Source organism: Callithrix jacchus, chromosome 1, assembly GCF_049354715.1.
Source record: "Callithrix jacchus isolate 240 chromosome 1, calJac240_pri, whole genome shotgun sequence".
NCBI lineage: Eukaryota > Metazoa > Chordata > Mammalia > Primates > Cebidae > Callithrix > Callithrix jacchus.
The window spans coordinates 149580746-149597187 of NC_133502.1; the positions used below are offsets into that span (position 1 = coordinate 149580746).

The following is a 16442-nucleotide window of genomic DNA, read 5'->3' on the forward strand; positions in this document are numbered from 1 at the left end:
ATCTGTTTTAAGTAGTATTCCTGACTCTTTTTGCTTTCCTCCAATTCTCCTCCCCCTTATATTTCCCAGCTTCTGTCAGTTAAATCATTACTTTTATATCATCCAAAGTTATAATATTTAAATTATTTTTCATAACATAGGTTAATTCTGAAAAGTGAAAGTCAATACAGTATAATTATGTGAATACTATTTTCTGCAAAACTAGGAAATGTGCCTGGACGTGCAGACAACAGTGTAGTCCTGTGTCACCAAAACTGGGCCACTTGAAGAGGAATGCTCCAAGCATCAAAGTCACATTAATTTTCTTATTACACTCCACAAGTGGCTCAGAAACATTCTACATTTTTATCTGGCTTCCTACTGTGAATGGCTTTACTTTTCAAATATCCTCAAACTTGAAATTTAGATTGGTAGTTCTCAAACTTGACTGTACATTAGAATCACTGAGGAAGCTTTAAGAAATCTAATAGAGGATCCCAGGTTTAGAGTTTCTCATTTAATTGAGCTGGGGTGTGGCCTGAGCATCAGAGTTTTTAAAAGTTTGCTGTTTAATTCCAATGAATAGCCAGAGTTGAAGAACCTGACTGTCGAAACCCAGTCATGTCTAGTAGAGTCAAAAGTAATGAAATACAGAGTCCTTGGACAACAAGAGCAGAAAAGTGAAACTCAATAGCAGCCAAAGATTCATAGAATATTTATTTCTTTTTTGGTTGCAGCTATCTCCTTCCCACTGCTGAGATTGTTTCAGAAGATGCACTTCTCTACACTCAGCTAATGAGGTATTTCATTTAGCAGTTGTTCTTTGGATGAGGAGCTGATATTGTTTTAAAGCCTATTATTTTCTTGGGCGGATATTCTGAAGCATGGGGAGCTGAAAGTGTTGCAAGGAAACTGCTATGTGAAATTTGATCAGGTCCTTGGTATTTATTTTTTCGTTTCAACAACTGATTCTTTTTCCCCCTAGTACTTAAGATTTAACATGTGTTGTATTTCCAGCAGTTCAAATCTAACTGTGTCTAATTTCCAGTATTGGAGGAACAGTTGCTCCCTTTCAGCCCTCCTACTAGAAGTGCTGGAGCTAGGCTGGCAGGCATTGGAACCTAGTAGGTATAGCAGGCTGTGAACAGCGACTGGGTGGAAGCAGCCTCAGAAGAACCTGAGTGAACATACTGTCCTTTGGCCGCCTGGCAGTTAGCCTAGAAGACAAACGTGAGAGAGGAGACCAGTTAGAGTAAATGTGACCTCACCTTGACCCTGTCTACTTCTCCTGAGAAAGCAGCCATACCTTCACTTAGATTTTCTTTTTTTTACAGCGATGTCGCTGAGTATTGCTGCTGATACCATCCCCTTCCTTCTATAAAGTGTCTCCCCTTTTTATCCCAGTTTTCTGAGCATTTCTTTGGTAAGTTTGAGGTTTGTGTCAGTTACTGGGAAAATCTCTGTTCAGTACCAGCAATATTGCAGCAACAGTAGAAACTAAAATTGAGAAATTTCTCACTAGTATAGTGCACAATACCAAAAGAAAAACATGTTTATTTAAAAGCATTTTCATTTCCTACCTATATTGGTCTAGAAGAATATGTAATTTTTATTTAGTTGTTAAGGTATCATTTGCTTTCCTGTATACATTCCAGTTAAAGGTAAATTCAGAATTATGAAACATGATAATATTTGAATGCAGCTCAGTTGGTACCACTTTTTCTAGTCACTGTTGCTACTGTCTATTCTCTCCAGGACTTATTTCTACATTTTACATCAACAGTTCTTAAAGTGTGTTTCATGGTCTACCAGCATCCTTTAGGAACATGTTAGAAATAGAAATTCTCTGGCCTTACCCGAGACCTACTGAATTAGAAACTCAGTGGGTGAGGCCCATAATCTGCATTTTAACGAGCTCTTCAAATGAGGGTATGGGAAATGAAAAGAGGTTGGTAATGGGTACAAAAACACAGTTAGAGAGAAGGAATAAGTTCTAGTGTTCAATAGAACAGTAAGGTGATTACAGTTAACAATAATTTGTTACATATTTTGAAATAACTAGAAGAGAAGATTTGGAATGTTTCCAGCCCAAAGAAATAATAAGTGTTTGGAGTGAATACCCTAATTATCCTGATTTGATCATTATACATTATATGCATGTATAAAACGTCACAGATACCACATAAATATATACAATTATTATGTGTAAATAAAAAAGATTACAACAATAAAACCAAGCCCTTCACGTGATTTGGATCCACACTGGAGCTTGAGAAGCACCATCCTTGATGATAAACTCAGCTTCCCTTCTTCTGTGTGGATGCCCCTCATGACCTGTGCTTTCACAATCCCTCCGTCAAGTGAGCTAGGTCTCCTCAATCCATCAGCTGCCCAGCAGCACAGCCACACCCTGCTTTCCATAGTCAAGGTAAAGCACTACTTCGAAAATCTCAGACCTCTCCTAGGCCTGTGAGATGAGGTTTAGATTCCCTGGGGCTTTCCTTTCCTTTAGGGCCTCACCACCACACTTCTGACTGCACTTGATTCCTTGCCCAGCCTCCTCAATGCTGCTGAGGAGTCAGCATGCTAACTGAGGCTATTGCTAACATTTGTCACTCTTCTATCTTCCTGTTCAACTTTCACTCTTCCACCCTGCTATTTTGCATTCGAGTTTATCTAAATCTTCCTGCATGCTTCAGACAGCTGGTAGGAAAATTCAGAAATCAAGCTACCACAAACTCAGACTCTTATTTCAGCAGCACCTTACTTGATGCTTGGCTATGTCTGGCCATAATGTCTGATTGATTTCCTAGCGAGTTCCTTTAACTGCTTTTCTACCCTTTCCGACTGTCAGTATGGAAATTTCCATTTCTTCAACATTCTCAGCAGATACCTTAACTGTAATCAGTCATGAACTGCTACATCTCTTGACTTCTATAGAGCTGATTCCAACCGCGTTCTCTTTTCTGCCTCTTACCCCCCTTTTGTCTTTCGCCAGCTATGCCACCTATGTTTAATATTGAGTCTCATGCAGTTCTGCTTCCTCTAAGTTCTTCTCCATTCAGTTATCCCCACTCTCCTCATCTTTACTGTCTCCTCTTGCTTTACATTTAAACATACCAGGCTCTCTCCTATTTGGCTAAACTCCAAGCTTCCTGAAGGCCACAGCTATATGGGATTTGTTCACCCCAGTTCTAGGCTCATAAAGGGTATTTTTAAATTTATGGTTATTATTTGAATAAAAACTTTGGTGGTCCCCATTTCTCCTGACAACCTTTCTGGATCTTTTCCTGAAAAACTTCTTGAATGGGCACCTTTCCTTTCTTCTTTAGTGAAAGTGTTTCAGTAAGGGTCACTGATATGCTCCTAAATGCCAATCTCAGTGCCTTTTCTTGGCCTTTGTTTAGAATCTCTGTATAGCATGTTGTTATTGGCCCTTTGAAATTCTTTACTTGGCTGGGCACAGTGGCTCACGTCTGTAATCTCAGCACTTTGAGAGGTTAAGGTGGGCAGATCACCTGAGGCCGGGAGTTCCAAACCAGCCTGGCCAACATGGTGAAACGCTTTCTCCACTAAAAAATACAAAAATTAGCTGGGCGTGGTGGTGTGTGCCTATAGTCCCAGCTACTTGGGAGGCTGAGGCAGTAGAATTGCTTGAATCCAGGAGACAGAGGTTGCAGTGAGCCGAGATTGCACCATTGCACTCTAGGGTGGGTGACAGAGTAAGACTCCATTTCAAAAAAAGAAATTATTTACTCTTTGTTCCCATAATCCTTGGTTCATCCTATGATATAATTGCTGCTTTTCTTGGTGGCTTTTCTTCTTCATCTTCCCCAAATTAAAAGTATCCTAGGTTCAGTTCTTGGTCCTCTTATCTCCTTCCCTCTGAAGTGATTCTGTTGAAATTGTCTTCAGTCTATTGTCTCAACTATACTAGTGTGGCTAATTCAAAACTCTCTCTAACATCTATCCTCATACTGAGCTCTAATGCCACATTTTCAAATGCCTAATAGACACTATCTGTAGATACCTGCATGGCCTGAAAACAACACTTCTTTATGTCAGAGAATCAAGCCCCAAATGTGAACTTAGTCAAGTAGATAAGAGGTAGCAGCATCTTACCACGGCCCGCTTCATAAAAGCCTCCTGGGTTGCCTTCTTGTTTGCAGCCTTGCCACCCCAGGCAGCCAATGCACTGGCCTGCAGGGCCCGTCCGTAAGAGAAACTTAGTTTCCAGGGCTTTGGTAGACAGCAAAGGTTGATAGCATTGAGGTTGAGAGTAGCATCCTCTTCACTCATGCCACCAGACAAGAAGCAGATGCCTGGTAGAAGAAAAGCCATTTTGCTCTATTAGTCCCACCTTATGTACCCTGCTTGAGAAAGCAAGCAATGAACCTACCATAAATGCAATGTCTCAGTCTTTTCTCTGTTTGATTTGCTTGAACTGGGTCAGAGAAATCAGTTTGCTTTTGCTGAAGCTAGTTGGGCTAGAGAGAAGGGCTTTAAATACATAAGGAAGGCAGTGAAATGTTGAAGAAATACAGGGGTTGTGGGCATTTGGGCAGACTCGGATGCTTGGTATTCAGTGTGAGGGGAAGTGCTGGCTGCCTGTGGGATAACAGAATTTTGTTTCATGAATCGAAGCAGATTCCTGAACAAACACAAATGCTTATGGCTCTCCAAAGAATGAGGGCCAAGACCTTGAGTTAGAGAAGAAAGAAGGCATTACCAGGAACAGCTGCAGGAACGGTACGGTGGAGAGCTGTTACGGTGGCCATTGCCACTTGCTCTGGAGTATACTTCTTGGTGCAGGCGTGTCCAGCAGTCACCATGTTGGGCTTTAGCAGGGTGCCTTCCAGGTAAACATGATGGTCATTCAGGGCCTTATAGACAGCAGCTAGGACCTGAAGGACAAGAGGTCCCACCAGGTAAAACTCAAAGCTAGTCTCAGAATCATGTGACCTTGGCACATTTACACCACAGGAAAGCAGGATAAAGGAATTCTCATTTGTCACTTGGCAAAAGCTTCTGAACCAACCTCCAAGCCTCATCAGACCAGTGTGTTGCAATCCATAGCCACTGAGCACAACCAAACTGGCCTGTATTCGCCACCCCTAATCTAGCTTCTCATTCACTGCATGAATGACAGGCATGGCTCTGCTTCCAAGAAGCCCTTCATTCCTTTCTTCCCATTACTCCCTTGGTCAATGTCATCCCCTATTGAGACTGCATTGTTTTAGCTATTTGGGGTCATCTAAACTGGCCTCCACTGTCCATGTTTACAGAAGCTGAGTAGTTATATAGGCATACATTTCAGAGGCAGAAGCGCTTTTAGATCACATTTCAGTCCACGTAATTTTCCAAGTAGAGAAACTAAGGTCAGGTGACATTATGACTCTCCTACGTTCTCACAGTGTATGAATGGAACCACCCTCTTTCAGATATACTGTGGCTAATTTAGAAAATCAGATGGAATAAAGTACTTTCTAATTACATCTTCTCATTTGAGCCACATATCTTATTTTAAAATTTCTTTGTGTACACATAATAGACTTGAAGTCAAAAGAGATAATATGACTTGCCCAATATCCCACAAGTGGAAAAGTGGAATCTCCCACCCAAGTCTTGGTTCTGCAACTCCTGTGCTTTTTCTATATGTAGCATACCATGTGCCAAAAAAGCGAAGGGCTGATGAGCACCTCCCTACCTTCTCAATGCTACAATGAGTCCAATCTAAAGACTACTTCAAATATCACAGCTGCTATGTGTTAAGTAATAGCTATTACCTAAAAATAAGATTTTTCAGCTAGAATTGGGAACTTTATATTTAAGACTTACCTTCTCAGTAACATACTGGCAGTGTTCCAGGTCATGGTCTCCATCAGGAATTACCTCTGGTTCAACAATAGGTACTAGTCCATTCTAAAAAGGAAAAGCAGGGAAGCAAAAGTGAAGCTGTGTGCTCAGTCATCCTTTCCTTAGGAGGAGATTCAGCAGTTGCAATTAGTTTAAATTGAAGCCATTATGGAGAAATACTACATAGGTGACTTAAAGCCAGTGAAATTTTTCAGAACAGGGTAAAAAATAAATACAAACACTTAATTTCTATATCTCTTTCTAGAGACTATTCTAACTGCCTGAGAACCTAACTGCTACCTTTTTAGGGCATTCAAACATATATCATTAAGAAAAATGCCTCTAGTGTGGGCTAATGAAGAAATTCAAGCAGTATTTATAGTTCTAATTGGCAATCTCCAGCTGTCCACAACTCTAAAAACCCCAATGTAGTACTCACAGAAGCAAATCAAACTTAACTTGGACCCAGAGACATTTTAGTATGTGTTGGAAACTCTAGCATCTGGTCATCACCCTCCAAGGAATTATTTGGATCAGAACTCGGTCAGAGCTGCCACTCTTCAGCTAGAAATCTAAGAGGATCATGTATTGGATGTAATAGAGTGTAGAGAAGCAAGTTATCTGGCCTCAAAAGCCTGATCATTTATAAGACAGTTATGGAGTTTTGACAGAGGGCAGCAGTTGATGACATTATCCTTTGAACTCATAGCTTATGCTTTGAACTCGTTATCCTTGAACTCCTATTGGCTTGTGGGACCAAATCTTTCCTACCATACTTGGCTATAGCAAAAAAGTTGTGAAAAATGCCACTAGGATATACTGGTGAGGGGAAAGAAGAGCCCAAGTGTAGTTATAGAAAAGTTTAAAGAAAAGCTCTAGCCTACTCATTTTCAGCCCAAGGGGAAGGCAGAGCACCTGCTGACATATGCTGGCATAGCGAGCCAGGGCGTTGGCGTTTTCCTGTATAGCGAGGCTGGATGGACACTGGTCAGCAATCCTCAGCACAGCACGCCACTTCCCAAAGTCAACACCATCTTTCTTGTACTGAGCACAGCGCTCTGAGAGGCCATCAAGCCCTGCAAGTCACAAAAGAGAGAAAGGCTTCCTTGCACCTTTGTACCTGAACCATGGGGCCTCTGATAAAGTGAAGGAGTTCTCCCTTTGCTTAGCTTTCAATTCACTGAGCTTGAGGACTGAAAAAAGCTAAGCATATAAGCATTAATCACAACACTGAACCAGAAGACCTAGATTTAATAAATATTGTTTTGATATACATACTATCTACTCCACATATAGAATAGAAGAAAGCAATAGTTAATTTGATACTCATTTCACAAATGTGGAAACTGAGACTCTTACGGTTAAGCCAATTTACCAAGTTTGAACTGCTAAAGCATGACAGAGCTGGGATTCAAATTCTGCTTAGCTAACCAATGTTGTGGGTTAATGCTTGTCTACTTGGGCAGAAGTACGTCGCAAAATTATCTAGGTAGCATGTGATAGAACCAGGATTCAAACCCAGGTGTACCTGATCTCAAAGTGTGGGGCCTTTCCACTCTTATACTGATAGATTTTTTTCTAAAAATAATACTTGCAGGTGCAGAGTTTAATCTTTTTTGTGAAAGGTATTTTTGTTCGCATCGTATGTACGTCATCTAATTTAATCCCCACAACAGTTACTCCATTTTGAGATCAGAGAACTGAGGCTCAGAACATTTCAGTGACTGGCCCAAGTTCACACTTGTTAAACGGAGGAGGTGATATTCAAAACCAGGCATGTGTGGCTCTAAGACCAGCCTAAGAGTTGCGTTTTGTTTTTCCTTGCTCCCTTCTTTACTTGCCTTAATTTCTAGCTTATACTGTCATGACGCATCTCAGTGGGCAATATCCTTACCTTGAATGGTCGTTTCTTTGTTTGTTCCTGCAAGGGGAGCAGCTCCTTGGTCTAACTGTGGATACAAATAATTAACAATTAATTCGCAGGTGTCAGATGTCAGGAAACACAAGCAGAACTCTGGGAACTAATAGTTTGTCTCTTTTACAGACCAAGAAGTTGAATTAAGAAAGTATATTAGTCATTGTGAGGGACACAGTTCAGTACATAGCAGAAGGGAAGTTACCTGGAAGGTACAGTGTGAGAGTATCGACCCTAACATTGATTGAGCAGCTGCATACACCAGGTATTGTGTTAATACAGGAGGTAAAGAGAATAAGAATACAACTTCTACTCTCTACATAGCAGAGGCCAAGGTCATGACCTTGAGAATTAGCCTAAACTGGCTCTGACCTTGCCTTGCTGTAAGGGCAAGTTATGTTATTCTTTGTAGTTCAGTTTTCTCACTTCATCTCTAAATAAGGGTAATAATTGAGTCTACTGCCAGAGGTTATGAGACCTAAATGAGTGCTTAGAATGGTAAATGCTCATACTCAATGGATACTAGCTTTCTTTTCTTTTTGAGATGGAGTCTCACTCTGTTGCCCAGGGTAGAGTGCAGTGGCACAACCTCAGCTCATTACGACTTCCACTTCCAGGATTCATGCGATTCTCCTATCTCAGCATCCCGAGTAGCTGGAATTACAGGCACGTGCCACCATGTCCGGCTAATTTTTTGTATTTTTATTAGAGACAGGGTTTTATCGTGTTAGCCAGATGGTCTTGATCTCCTGACCTCGTGATCCTCCTGCCTTGGCCTCCCAAAGTGCTGGAATTACAGGCGTGAGCCACTGCGCCCAGCCAATGTATGCTAGTCTTCACTTTTGAGAAGTTTATGCATTATTGGAAGACCTAGTTACAAGATAGAATAGTAAATGCTTTAATAATTATAATAGTTACCATTAATTGAATAATTATGCAATATAAACTTTTTTTTTTTTTTTTTGAGACGAGGTCTCACTGTGTCATCCAGGCTGGAGTACAGTAGTGTGACCACAGCTCACTGCAGCCTCGACCTCCAGGGCTCAGGTGATCAATCTTTCCGCCTCAGCCTCCTGAGTAGCTGGAACTACAGGCATGCACCAACACATCTGGCTAATTTTTTTTAAATTTCTGTTAGAGAGACAAGGTCTCATTATGTTGCTCATTATGTTTCTATTAGAGACAAGGTCTCATTATGTTGCTCAGGCTGGTCTCAAACCCCTGAGCTCAAGTGATCCTCTTTCCTCTGCCTTCCAAAGTGCTGGGATTATACCATAAGCAACCACTTCCAGTCTAGAAATATTGACTCATTTCATCCCTGTAAGAACGTTATGAGACAGATTCCCATTTTAAGTAATAGGAATCCCATTTTAAGAAATGAGATTGAGATGCAAAGAGATTAAGAAGGTGTAGAAAACTTGAGTGAAAGAAGAGGGCACTGGAGGAAAAATCTAGATGAGAATCTGGTTGTCTGTGGGAAGATGGCAATGGAAAAGGGTGAGAAGAGAAATTCGAAGAGGAGAACGTTCAGAATGTTGGCTCCACCCTTGCCAGTGTGCTAGGAGTTTGCCTAGGACAAGGCAGAGGTGAGGTGTGAACGGAGGTGTTCACCTTGATTCCCACCACGATCCCCTTTTCCTTGAGGATGGTTCTGAACAGCTTTCCTTGGCTGTCCTTCTGGTACAGGGTCTCATGGAAAAGGATCACACCCCCGATGCTCTGGTTGATGGAACTGTCCACAGAGAAGAGGATTTCTCGGAATTGCCGGCGGTTCTCTTCGGTGTTTTCCACCTTGATCCTCTGCAGGCGGTTCCCCATGGTGCCTACGGTGGGAAGGCAGAGGGCAGCATAAGGAGCAAGCCAGGGCTTTTCTGTTGCCCTTCTCTACATCATCTCAGAGGCCCTCTCCACAGAGGAAAGCAAGGCTCCCTTTCTTTTTTCAGGTAGTCAAAGCTCCTGCCTCAATTTTTTGTGTTCCAGAGACCCTGGTTGCTATCAGGTTGATGGTTAGGGAGTGTGTGGGCTGAGCATGTAGCGGTCAGGGTGTAAGCTATCATGGGGTCCAGGTGGATATGTAAAGCTCTAAGCCCTCTCTAGCCCTCCCTGATCCAGTCCTCAGTCTCTCTGAATGCACATACAGAAGGAGGGATGGGGCACGCTCTTGATTCTCAGGCTTCTGTCGTTTTCTGGTGGGCTGGGGAACTCTGCCATAGCTCTCCCTTGTGGCATCCTTAGGTTCTGCCATCCATAAGCCCTGCCCTATTCCAGGTGCAGATACTTTCCTCCCTTTGCTGACTTAACTGACTTTAAACTGATTTCTCATTAGCAGCAGATTTCTGTGTATCTGATCTTATGCTAGTTACTAAGTTTCTAGCCTTACTACAAGGCTGATTCAAATGACCCCTGGCAAAGAGCCTGAAAATGAAGGGCTTGAGGCTCTTTCTGTGTCTTTCAGAAATGTGTCTGCTACTTATAGGACTCAAAAGTTCTACACTTACTGAGTCTTCTGCTCCCACTCCTGTGTACATAAACCTTGACTTCCATAAAAAATATGATTATCAAGTTGTTTTTGCTAAGTGTAGAAAAAATAATATGTTGTTATATGATGGGACTGCTTTTCACACTCACCTACAGATTCATCTGCAGCCAGGATCCCCTTTCCATTGGCAACAATTCTCTGGGCAATTTCTGAGAGTTCCTTCTTCTGCTCCTGGGTGAGGGCTGGAAATCGGTGGGCCATGGTGACAGGTCTAGAAAAGAATGCAGGAGAGTTGTGCACAGAACCATGGGTGGCTCAGATGGATGCATGATCAAGACAGTTGGGGGTGCAGACCCCTGTGGCACCTCTGGCCCATTTCCACAACTGGATAAACAAATGAGGTGTGCTTTTCCCCCATCACTTATTAGTTGCAATTAGCTGTAATGAATGAAGGTGGGATGCTGAATGTTCATGGTTATCCTAGACAGAATGCTTTCCAGGAGACCTTTGGAATCATTAATCCTAACACTGAACCAGCTAATTAGTGACCCACAAAAATATGACTAATGGAGGGAACTGCAGTAATGGACTGTCTCTATTCTCTGGATAAGGAAACAACACTGGATTTCCTTAATGGCTTGAGGCCAGGACAATGAAGCTCTTGGCCTCTGTAGTTATCCTCCACTTTGCTCTGTTAGTCTGTAGTCCCAACAGATTATTCTCCAGGCAACAAGCTTGAAAGGAGAAATCTATACATAGTCCTGAAGCTATGTGTAGCTTCAAGGTAGTTACCCTTTGGCCTTGGGCTAGAGGGTTGAGTGCAAGTTTCCTTATCCTTGTATTCAACCATCTTTGAAACCACTTGGGGCAGACTGGGGAGGATGCGTCCTAAGTGCCTAAATATATAATACCTCTGTGCTCAGGTTTCTATGAAGATGCTAAAGTTGTATTGCACTCCCTGCTCCAGCTTCACTGCTTTAGCAAGGGGAGACTCTGGCTTGAAGACCCCCTAATCAAGTGGCCCTTTTAGTGGTGGTGCTCTGAAGGGAATCATCGCCCCTGGTCAACTGCCACTTTGTTCTTGAAAATGCAAGCTCAAAGAGCTCTCACTGGCCGGGCGCGGTGGCTCAAGCCTGTAATCCCAGCACTTTGAGAGGCCAAGGCGGGTGGATCACAAGGTCAAGAGATCGAGACCATCCTGGTCAACATGGTGAAACCCCATCTCTACTAAAAATACAAAAAATTAGCTGGGCATGGTGCTGCGTGCCTGTAATCCCATCTACTCAGGAGGCTGAGGCAGGAGAATTGCCTGAACCCAGGAGGCAGAGGTTGCAGTGAGCTGAGATCGCGCCATTGCACTCCAGCCTGGGTAACAGGAGCAAAACTCCGTCTCAAAAAAAAAAAAAAAAGAGCTCTCACTTTGAGTGTCACAAAGAGTGTTTTTTGCATAGATTGGGCTATCAAAGAAAAAATGGTTGTGAAGAGTGTCTCAGGTAGCTTCCTATCAATCCTGGGGTCTCCTCCTTTTCCTTATCTTCTCTCTTTCCAATGCACTCAGCACAGGATGGATGCTCCATGTCTACAGATTACTTCCTGGAAGCCCAGGGACACCTCAGGTCTCATTTGGTCCACTGGCAATGAGGTGCATATAGCAGGTATTATCTTAATTAATTAATGAGCAAGCTAAGACTTAGAGAATCTAACTGACTTGTCCAAGGTCCCAGCTATGGTGAAGCAGGCTCCCTAGACAGTCCTGTCCTCATGACAGATCTATTTCTCCACATTTTCTGCATCCCTTCAGGGTAGGCTCTCAGTACTCTGTTCCTTGATATAAAGAGTGAATAGCTACTGAGCTAAATCCTGAGAAGGTATAACCGATGAACTCATTGTTGCCTCTCCATTTCAACAGAGGTTCTTGTCTTAACCTAGAATAATGAAACCACAGTGCTGTTATTGGGGTAACAGGGCAAGCTAGTGGGCAACAATTTCTAGAGAAGAAGACCTTCTAAGGCCCATTACATCCCAGCCACCAGCAGAGTGTGTTTGCCCTGTTTATATATCAGCCTCTAATATTAGAGTCAGGGATTTTTAGCTTTGGACCTGGCCTCCAGATCATCTAGCTGAAAAAAGCCAACCTGGGGTGACCCTCAGAGCAAGGTGAAAACTTTCTCTCTCAGTTTGGGCATTTGCACCAAGGAGTTGAGAATCACCGAAAAAGAAAGATGTTTTCTTAATGAAACAAAAGGAAAAATCAGCCCAATCATAATAACAACAACAAGTAGTCATGTATTATCAAGCCCTCTGCTAATGGCTTTACATGCAGTTATATAATTTAGTCTTCAAAATAATCCCAGAAGGTGGTTGGGCTCTTCTGCCCTCCCATTTAATAGATTAGGAAAGAATATAAGAGAGTATAAATTATTTGTCCAAGGAAAAATAGCTAAGAAGGTACAAAACTGAGATAAGGAGCAGTACTCATTTCTATTCAAGGAAAAGAATGAGCTCAATGAAAAAATGAATGGCCTTTGGATGACTCCTAATGTCCTTGATAACACCCCAGAGTACCTTAGGCTGTGGGAGATTATACCATGGACATTACTAATTCAAACATCTGACATATTCACGTAGAGGTTTGCTGCTAGCAGATCAGACAGACTTGGGTTTAAGAACCAGCTCTGCCTAATCTAGCTGGAACCTCGGGCAAGTCAGGCAACTTCCTGAGTCTCCGTTTACTATGGATTAAATGGTGCTAATGATTGTTCTGGTTGTGTCTTTGCCAGGTAACTCAAATGCAATCTGTGAGCCCCCTGCTCACTGTAGTTGCTCAAAATGTATTTGTTAAATTGCATGGTAAACATGAAGATGCTTTACAAAGCACTATAAAATGCAATGTATTACTAATTCTATTTTTTTAATTAAAAAAAAAATCTAAGGTACCTCCATGTTTCTATTATCTACCTATTTCCAAACTATTTTCTTCAGTCTGGGTGTGCTGACTCAACCAGAGTAACAGAGGAAAGGTCAATTCAAGCTAATACTGTTTACAGGGAGTTAAACTTCTACAGCGGGATTAAAGGTCTGTTCCACGTTAGCACAAATGTCGCCTCTCTGTTAATCGTAAAACAGGGTCACAGGCCAATGTTCACTACTGGGAGACAGGAGGCCAGCCTGGGATGGGTAATGACACAGAAAGATTTCAGTGCCCCTAAGCTAAGCTTCTGCTCTCTGAGGTCTCAGGCTAACTTTTTTCAGTGTGATGGAAACTTGTTCACATTATATTATTAAATAAAAAAAAAAACAAGTTTCAAAGAATATATACTATCCTCCTATTTTTTTAATTAAAAAAATGATATATACTCATACTGTTTGTGTGTCTGTATAAAGAGTAACAACTCTGAGATTACCTCTGAAGAAGGGGTAGGGTGGAAAGAGTCTCACATTTCTTTTCTTTTTCTTTCTTTCTTTTTTGTTTTCTGAGACAGGGTCTTGCTCTGTTGCCTAGCCTGGAGTGCACCAGCATGATCATGACTCACTGCAGTCTTGACCTCCTGGGCTCAACTGATCTTCCCACCTCAGATACCCAAGCAGCTGAAACTACAGGCGCCTGCCACCATGCCTGGCCAATTTTTTTGATTTTTAGTAGAGACGAAGTCTTGCTATGTTGCCCAGACTTGTCTTGAATTCCTGAGCTCATGCAATCCTCCCACCTTGGCCTCCCCAAACGCTGGAATTACAGGCGTGAGCCGCTGCACCCAGTCACATTTCATTTTATAAGTTCTTTATCACATACTTTATTACATAGGTGTAACAAGTAATGTATATATAAATCTGGAGGAAAGTTGTGTTAACAACAGAAAGTAACCACAGAAAAACAAAGCTACAAATGACCTCAGAGATATCTGTGGCAACCCTGTCACTTTAGAGATGAGGAAACTGAGGTCAGAGAGACTATGTCTGATGTGCCTTCTAAGTTGTAATGTTCTAGGATTGCAAGTCACATCCTACTGGCTTATGACTTAGAATTCTATTTCTAATCCTTCAGCAAAATAGCAGGTAGAATCCTATGGTATGGTTCTTTCTGCATTCCTTGAAGATGTTCTGTGAAAACATAATTATTTGTAACATATGAATGTTTAATTCCTGGACAATTAGACGGCAGCAGAGAGTCCATTTGCTTCTCTATGTACAAGACAAATGGATTTTTAAGACAAATATAAGGAAGCTTATTTATTGAAAGCCTGTGATTTCTAGGCATTATATGCAGCACTTTCTTATATGATGCGTAAAGATGCCCAAAGCTTTATTATCCACCCCAATGCCCCAGTGACAAGTGCGGTGGGATGATCTAGGGCAGCCCTAGGACAGCCTGGTTTCCAGTGTCCTTCAACACATGTGGAGGAGCCCAGAAAGAGTCCTGAGTAGGGCTCTTTCCTCTACGCTTGGGCTGAAGCCAAAGAAACTCTTAGTTTTTTTTCAGCAACTATTCTCCATTCCGGGGCCCAGTATCTCTGGCTCTAACTTGGGCCTGGATGCTACCTAGATGTGCCTTAGCTAAAGTGATGAACAGCTGAGCGGCAGAACTCAAGCCCTGTGGCATCCAAATTAGCTAATGGAGCCCTAGGTAACTATTTAAAGAGAAGTTATTTTTTTTAAAAAGGCAGCATATTCTCACAAGTGCCTGTTTTTCAGATAGTAGAGCAAATGTATGAAAATATACAACCTTTTCATTTCTACTGTCTTAGGCTGTCGGCTCTTCACAGTGTCTGGGGCCAGCGTGAAATGTTCTAGAAAGTGTCAAACATGAAGGGTTTGGAAATACATAATCAAATGATGACTATGGTCAGTGAAGTTTCCAACCCTGTTGTATTTCCTCATTTGAGCAGTGAGTGAAGGCAAAGGGCAAAACACTCCAAGGGTTTGTTTCTGTGACAAAAGAAACTTCAGTGTTAGTACCAGTACGTGTGGGAAGAGAATGTAGAAAATGACATAAGGCAATAGATATGTAAATAAACCACTAAAATAAGTCGTTGTTATGAAAAGAGAGTCAAGAGTTGAAATGAACAGGAATCTCAAAAACCGATTAGAACCTAACGATAGTTGTGTTCAAGTGTTTTTTTCTAGATCAGAGACTCACAAAGGCCTCATTCAGGTAACACATGTAACTGGCAATCAATCCTGGGCAATTTGCCACCTCTCAAAAAGCCAGGAAAGGTGTGAATGAGCATTTATGCTTAGAGAGAGAAAAACATGCATTTCTCTCCAAGCAGAGCCATCATGTTTTCAGCCATGAACAAGTTTTTCTCTAAAACAAAGGCACATTAATCTTCCCCGCTATAAGCTCAGTTCTGTCATTAACCCCTTATTCACTGGTACAGTCCAGGTTTACAAAGGAAGCTTTTTTACTTACAGTTTGGGAGAGAAGAGTCCTCCTGGATATCGAAAGCTGTGAGTGAGGCAGCAGCTGCCAAATAGGACAGATCTTTGGTAGCACACAATTTTTATAGAGTTCTCATCAAAGTTGTTTTTTTTTTTTTATCAACATTTGCCCTCCCCTTTCTACCTTGACCTAGTAGGGAGGTGTTTATTCAACATCTCTGATTGGCTCATAAACAACCAATCCTTACAATCATACTCATATACTCCTATGCTCATAGAATGTTGAAGCTGCAAGGAATGTCTTGAGACCACATAGTTCCTAATCCAGACCCTCCATTTTACAGGTGAGGAAACTGAGGTAAGGAAGACTAGGAGATTCCCCTAAGTCGTGCAGCTAGTCAAAGACAGAGCTCTAGGGTCCATTAAATGATACCAGGAAGAATGTTAGTGTAGCTGTAACACTTACAAAGCACATAAACTTGGTGAAGTATTTTTCGTTTTGCTTTTTACTTGTCTGAGCCTTTATTTTCTTCTTTTTAAAGTGAGATCTCGACTTCACAGGAACATTAAGTGAGTTTTTATAGTGTCTGTACACAGTAGCCAATTCCAACAATTTATTCTATAATTTATAGTTAAATTTAAATAATCTTTCAATAAAAGAAATGGATTCTGAATCCTTGAATTTCCCATGTGTGAATTTTGTCCAGATGGAAAATCAAATTCAAAACATTCTGTTTTTAAAAATCATTGCTTCTCCCATTCTTTCCAGTCCTCCAAAACCTAGCTGGGCTTTTTGATGTATTTAATGCCAGGAATAATTGTTTTTTATTCATATTG

The 16442-nt window shown here is 41.6% G+C and overlaps 1 protein-coding gene across 1 annotated transcript; it reads right to left on the minus strand.

Annotated features, from left to right (window-relative positions):
* Window positions 1-670: 670 nt before the first annotated feature.
* On the minus strand, window positions 671-15702 carry ALDOB (aldolase, fructose-bisphosphate B). The gene is made up of 9 exons (XM_002743150.6): window positions 15637-15702; window positions 10379-10500; window positions 9362-9573; window positions 7730-7784; window positions 6751-6911; window positions 5818-5901; window positions 4709-4883; window positions 4102-4301; window positions 671-1196 (listed from the first exon to the last, which is right to left on the minus strand). The coding sequence occupies exons 2-9, from the start codon at window positions 10488-10490 to the stop codon at window positions 1101-1103; spliced, it is 1095 nt and encodes a 364-aa protein (XP_002743196.3). The 5' UTR covers window positions 10491-10500; window positions 15637-15702; the 3' UTR covers window positions 671-1100.
* Between the last annotated feature and the right edge of the window lie 740 nt (window positions 15703-16442).

Bases quoted from the DNA above. Each gene is read 5' to 3' on its own strand.
- ALDOB (XM_002743150.6), bottom strand. From the start codon at position 10,490: ATGGCCCACCGATTTCCAGCCCTCACCCAGGAGCAGAAGAAGGAACTC. The intron at 5,902-6,750 runs GTGCTCTGCCTT...TTTCCTTTTTAG, and splicing joins ATGCCAGCATATGTCAGCAG to AATGGACTAGTACCTATTGT. The intron at 1,197-4,101 runs GTAAGATGCTGC...TTTGTCTTCTAG, and splicing joins CTTTTATGAAGCGGGCCGTG to GCTAACTGCCAGGCGGCCAA.